The 6,302-nt window shown below is 38.1% G+C and overlaps 1 protein-coding gene across 2 annotated transcripts; it reads left to right on the top strand.

Moving 5' to 3' along the window:
* The first annotated feature begins 225 nt into the window (after positions 1–225).
* On the top strand, positions 226–6,062 carry LOC107746799 (insulin gene enhancer protein isl-1). Of its 2 annotated transcripts, none has more exons than XM_016561097.1 (6): positions 226–468; positions 977–1,166; positions 1,945–2,204; positions 3,769–4,052; positions 4,422–4,589; positions 4,729–6,062. In XM_016561097.1, exons 1-6 carry the CDS (start codon positions 441–443, stop codon positions 4,843–4,845), a joined length of 1,047 nt encoding a protein of 348 aa, XP_016416583.1. In that variant the 5' UTR covers positions 226–440; the 3' UTR covers positions 4,846–6,062. The 2 variants fall into 2 exon arrangements, with proteins under 2 accessions (XP_016416583.1, XP_016416582.1); XM_016561096.1 differs by having other exon boundaries at positions 3,766–4,052.
* The last annotated feature ends 240 nt before the right edge of the window (positions 6,063–6,302 follow it).

Here is a 6,302-nt window from a genome sequence, read left to right as displayed (position 1 = left end):
TCGAAGCTGCAGAAATTAGAGGAAAAAAATGTATGAATGAAATAAGAAAAGTAAATGCAAAAACTCGTCGGCCTGGTCTCCGAACAGCTGGTCTTTTTTCCATAACCAATCAGCTTCTCATAAAGGTGACGTATGAGTGTCCTACGTCAGACCAATAGAGAGAGAGAGAAGAGCTGAAGCCGACGGAGTTTGAGAGAAGGAGAGAGAGAGAGAGAGAGAGAGAGAGAGAGATAGGGACAAGTGTGGCCCATCAATACTGTGACCAAGCACAGGAGCTCAACACACACCCCTAACTCTAATCGCAAGCATCTCGATTCCGGGAAGTCCTGCAACACCTCGAACCCTCGGCCACTTTCCCAACCTCTCAGATCAAAACACGGGCACTTAAGGGCCTTTTGTCCGGTTTTAAAGTGGACCTAACACCGCCTTACTTTATTGACATGGGAGACATGGGGGATCCGCCAAAAAGTAAGTTATGCTTTAATGTCTATATGTGTGTCTAATGACACTTACTGTTAATATTGGCGATTTATTTTCAACCATGTGCCTGTATGCCGATCATTTTATATGACTTCAGTAGTTTGTTTCGCGTTCTGCAAAAGTTAAAAAGTTCTGAACAGACCGGAGGGACCGGAGGTTATAGGGGCTGATACCGGTCTTCCTCACTTTAAATCACTACAAATAGGACCCATTCCTGACCATTTAATTTTTGTTAGTTTATTATTCATTATTATTATTATTATGCTATTGCTATTATTATAGGCTATTAATAATAATAGGCTAATAATAATTAGGCTATGTCGATTCTAATTCTATTCCATTTTTCAGTTATAGGCTACACCGTTATTATCAGCATCCAGTATTGTTTTTAAACATGTCAAACGTGATTAAATATATGTTTAATCCAACACACGAGTTATTATATATATATATATTCACATAATTTGAAACATCATATGCTTTCTCTTTCAATCAGAAAAGCGTCTAATCTCGTTGTGTGTCGGCTGTGGGAATCAAATCCATGACCAGTATATTCTGCGCGTGTCCCCGGACCTGGAGTGGCACGCGGCGTGTTTGAAATGTGCAGAATGTAACCAGTATCTGGACGAGTCCTGTACGTGTTTTGTGCGAGACGGAAAAACTTACTGTAAACGGGATTACATCAGGTAACGCAGAACAATTAGGTAATGTTTTAGTTTTCGAGTGTGGATGACTGAATGACAGTAACCTCTCATTATTCACTGGTGCATTACGGCAACATGCTGTCATTCATGGTTTTATTTTTTTGTGGGTTTTTTTTGTACTGGACAGCACCTATATGCTAATCTCCTGTCTTAAATGAGTCTGCAGCGCAATTACTCCACAATTATTGTGGAGCTTTGTTCATATGTGGCCTATGGCAATGTCCCATGTAGCGAAATTTCATCGCAATATTTATTTATTTTTTGAGAGTAATGCAGCATTAGTTTAATAGGACACGTTTTTGTGAAAGACAAACACCACTGTGCAAAAATAATATCCATAATACGTTCAAATGTCGCTATTATTATTATTATAGTTGTTATATAATAATAGCCTAATAATAATAATAGTAATAAAGCTAACGAATTTTGATAATTATAAAGTCGGTTAATTATTTGTAAATAAATTATATTATGGTTGTCTTTAAATATATTTTATTTTATCATGGCGTTTGTTGTTTTTTATTTAATTATGTGCATTTCATTTCGCCATATACTATTTAATATTTTTATAGGCTATTATATATATATATATATATATATATATATATGTGTGTGTATATATATATATATAATTTTTATTTAATATATTTTATATTGCTGTCATATCGAGTAGCTGTTAAAACGTATTAGCTACGCTATTTATTTTTTTACTCAAACATTACACATTAGCCTATAATGTAGGCTACTTTTGGTGTTTCAGGTTATACGGGATCAAATGTGCTAAATGCAACATCGGTTTCAGCAAGAATGACTTCGTGATGAGAGCACGCTCGAAGGTTTATCACATTGAGTGTTTCAGATGTGTGGCGTGTAGTCGGCAGCTCATCCCAGGAGATGAGTTCGCTCTGCGGGAAGACGGGCTCTTCTGCAGGGCCGACCATGACGTGGTGGAGCGGGCAACAATGGGTGCTGGTGACCCATTAAGCCCATTACATCCGGCGAGACCTTTACAAATGGCAGGTAGGCATAGCATTCTACTACAATTTACAAAGCGCTGTTGCTCAAGGACTCGGGGATTATTTGTCGTGGGGGATTTCAAAAGACACAAAGCTCCTCTAAACATTTAGTTTTTTTTTTTCAATAAAAAAAGAGCTTTATGATGACATCATACATTACGAGATTGAGACTTATATGAATAAATGTGGTGTGATAAGGCGTGAATGATGTTATTAACAAGCTAACCAGTTTGTGGTGCTTTGACAGCATAACTCGTTTTTTCCCCTATTTGTCTGTTATTGAATTCAGCTATTCATGCATGAAATAGATATTCTCTGCTGATTAGAGGCCAACCACGCGACAATGTCAGCTTGTACATGTACTTAAGAAAGAAATTAGATCTTTTCACAAATAAATACAAAGAAAAAGTATTATAGAATTCAATATTATAGAATTCGAAATGTGCGAAAATGTATTAGCTATGTGTGTGCGATTACGGTACCATCATTTGACTGATTTTTTTTTTTTAATGGATTTTAATTAAATTAAAATGTCATACTGAAGCACGTGTTCATACTCCACATTTAAATGCCCTTTAAGTAAAATAAGCTTCGAGTGTTTAACTTATAAATCACCCAAAATGCTATTCTGCATTTACATTAAGGCATCTTATTTTCCCATAAAATAATAAATTCAATAATATAAACCATTACAAAATCAGTTGTTATTGCAGGTTTATTAATAACCAGCTGCTTTTAAGTAATGTCATGGGCAGCACACCGCGCGCACCTTATTATTTAAAATTCAGAGGTATGCACAGATTGCTTTAATTAAGTGTCGTAAACCTATCTGGGTCATACTCGCCCTCCAAATTTACTGCATCTAGCAGGAACATATAATTACCAGAAAAGGGATTGCAACCATGGCTGCATTTCAAGTTTGTTAAAAGGATAGGCTACTCTCTTTGCCATAATACAGAATTAAGAACGTCATATGTGAAGCAGCAGATTTCCATGGAAAGAAATATCTAAAGATAATATTTTTACGCTTATGGAGAGATTTCCTCTCGTCTCGACCCCGGTTTCGTAAGCAGACCATCAAATATATTCATAGAGTATGGGAAAAATAACACTCCGTTCTCAAAAGTGATTATTTTTAATGTATTGTTTTTATAATTGCTGTTATTATTATTTAATAGGCCTATTATTATTTTCCATAAGTAGGTTACCTCCACCTTAGACGGGCCTCGCCTCGGGTACCTCCGACTTATCCAATTAAATTATGTGACAGGATATATAGTCTTCAAGCATTCCATCAAATATATTCATAGAGTATGGGAAAAATAACACTCCGTTCTCAAAAGTGATTATTTTTAATGTATTGTTTTTATAATTGCTGTTATTATTATTTAATAGGCCTATTATTATTTTCCATAAGTAGGTTACCTCCACCTTAGACGGGCCTCGCCTCGGGTACCTCCGACTTAAATTATGTGACAGGATATATAGTCTTCAAGCATTCCGAGCATTATATAAGATCTCTTTGCATTTAACAATTATTTTTTTCTGTTTCGTTTTTCTTGCAGCAGAGCCCATTTCGGCACGTCAGCCTGCGCTTCGACCTCATGTGCACAAGCAACCTGAGAAAACAACCCGCGTCCGGACAGTCCTCAACGAAAAACAGCTCCATACCTTGAGGACTTGTTACAATGCCAACCCTCGACCCGACGCCCTCATGAAAGAGCAGCTCGTTGAGATGACGGGTCTCAGCCCGAGAGTCATCAGGGTTTGGTTTCAAAACAAGCGCTGCAAGGACAAAAAGAGGAGCATACTGATGAAACAACTCCAGCAGCAGCAACCCAACGACAAAACGGTAAAACTATAGTGGCGCTTCAGTCGATAAACCAAAAAACATTCAACTCCGTAGTCCTTTTATTTATAAAGAAGAGCCAGCCGTAAGCTTTACGCGTTTGCAGTTTGATGGGCTACTGTAAATATCTTAAAGCATGTAGACGCGTTGCCAATATCTTAAAGCATATAGGCTTTCTAAAAATAAAGTTTGTATGTATATTCAGAACTTAAAAATATTATCTCATCTTAAAATAACCATGGCGATTTAAGTTATGGTCTCATTTAGAACATCCAACTTCTTGGATCGTAAGACTTGAGCTGGGACGTTTCTGTAATGCGGCCTCTGAACTCTATTTTTGACTGCAAATAAATTTTTCGTGGTCATCTGCAGAACATCCAGGGGATGACAGGGACTCCAATGGTGGCGACCAGTCCAGAGAGACACGACGGTGGTTTGCAGGCAAACCAAGTGGAGGTGCAGAGTTACCAACCGCCTTGGAAAGTCCTGAGTGACTTCGCACTGCAGAGTGACATCGACCAGCCTGCTTTCCAGCAACTGGTGAGTGCGCACAACCGTGCGTAAACGACATAATAGCAGCAACCGCCGCATTAAAACCACCGCTAATACTATTATTAATAATTATATAATTAATAATAACAATTATAAATAGTAACAGCATACATTTTGCATGTTTTAGGTGAATTTTTCTGAAGGAGGGCCAGGCTCGAACTCCACGGGGAGCGAGGTCGCCTCAATGTCCTCGCAACTGCCTGATACACCAAACAGCATGGTAGCGAGTCCTATAGAGGCCTAGGCGAGTGGATTATCTCCTGCACCTGAAGTTTGGCAAAGGACGTGCCGGGAACCAATCTCAGAGAGAGGCTCGTGAAGTTTCTTCCATCCCTATTTCATTTAGGGCCGCTCCTGAATAAAAACCCATCCTCCAAAACTGCACGAGGCCTCTATATCGAAACAACCCTTGGTTGTATTTATACACTGTGATGACAATCATGGGATTTAAACACACTCCAACCGAGCAAGTCCAACGAGTGTTGCGAAAAGACCATTTAAAGTTGCAAAATCCTGCGAAAGTGGACCCAGCCGGCGCACATATTCACACACCGAACCTGACATGATGATTGCAGTGCTCCGCGGCCGAGTGGACCTGGTCGGTGACACTTTTGCCAAATACCCCTCCATGTATTTTTTTCAACTTTTATGACAAATCATTGGACCTCTATACGGATATAAGAGAACTTAATCTAATATACATTCATATAGCCTACTTTTGTGCGCAACGTGAGTAGCCTATAATGAAACCATGACTGTTTATTCTGTTTCTATAAAAGATCGAAATGGACTAGTAAACTGAAAGAGGGTATGGCAGCCGAGGTCTACTGCGATTACCGTTTTGTTATATCACAAATGGTCTCGTTTCAAACATCAAGCCCAAGTACTAAAGCATTGCAACAAGGTATACCTCTATTTTGCCACAAGCTGTGTGGGAATTTCATGTGTTCGTGTCCGTCCAAGAACTTTTTTCTTTCCCAAAGATGTGTATAGGTTTAAGTTAAGTTAATATGACTGATTAGCTCTGGAGGTTTCGTTTTGTTTATGTATTACAGAATATTTTATTATTTATTGTTGAAAGACATGCCACTTTTGTGTACTTTTAGGCTAATTGCTGAAGAAGTAAAAAGGAGGAAAAGAATATTGTCGACTCCGAATGATCGATCATTGACGTGTCCTGTCGTTTGATCAAAGACTGCTGTAAGAACAACGCCATATGTAGACTTATCTTCAGGAATATTTGATCAATAAACATTTGACGTGTTCTGTAAGTAAACGGTCGGACACGCGGGGCTTTCTTAAATGTTACAATTTTTGTAGCTTTTATGTTTCTCGCATGACAATTTGAGGGTTGGTCATTGTAATATATCACGCGAAAATAAGGAGATTAGGTAAGAGACAACAAATCAGTTCTGGTTTGATCAAATAATGTGGTTAACGGCACTGCAGGCCAACGCACTCTTAAAGGGACAGTTCACCCAAAAAATGACAACATTAACATATTTACTTTTTATATACTTATACTATGTATTGAATCACTGTGTGATTGAGAAAGAAAAAATCAAGAATTTCAAAATTAACCTCAGCTGACATCAGTGACTCATTTGCACACTGACCTGCAGTGAGCTTGCTAAAGTACAGTTAAGTAACAGAATTAAACCTCAATCTCAAACACTGCAGACTTTCAGGAAATCATGTCTG

Source organism: Sinocyclocheilus rhinocerous, unplaced genomic scaffold, assembly GCF_001515625.1.
Source record: "Sinocyclocheilus rhinocerous isolate Xijiao unplaced genomic scaffold, SAMN03320098_v1.1 scaffold468, whole genome shotgun sequence".
NCBI classification, from domain to species: Eukaryota; Metazoa; Chordata; class Actinopteri; order Cypriniformes; family Cyprinidae; genus Sinocyclocheilus; species Sinocyclocheilus rhinocerous.
The sequence above is the reverse complement of the archived record's forward strand: the minus strand, read 5'-3'. Positions and strand labels throughout refer to the sequence as shown.

What these genes read in the sequence shown, in the direction of transcription:
- LOC107746799 (XM_016561096.1), top strand. Translation starts at nt 441, where the DNA reads ATGGGAGACATGGGGGATCCGCCAAAAA. An exon ending in TGTAAACGGGATTACATCAG is followed by an intron (nt 1,167 to 1,944) that starts GTAACGCAGAAC and finishes TTGGTGTTTCAG; the next exon opens with GTTATACGGGATCAAATGTG. An exon ending in GAGACCTTTACAAATGGCAG is followed by an intron (nt 2,205 to 3,765) that starts GTAGGCATAGCA and finishes TTTTTCTTGCAG; the next exon opens with CAGAGCCCATTTCGGCACGT.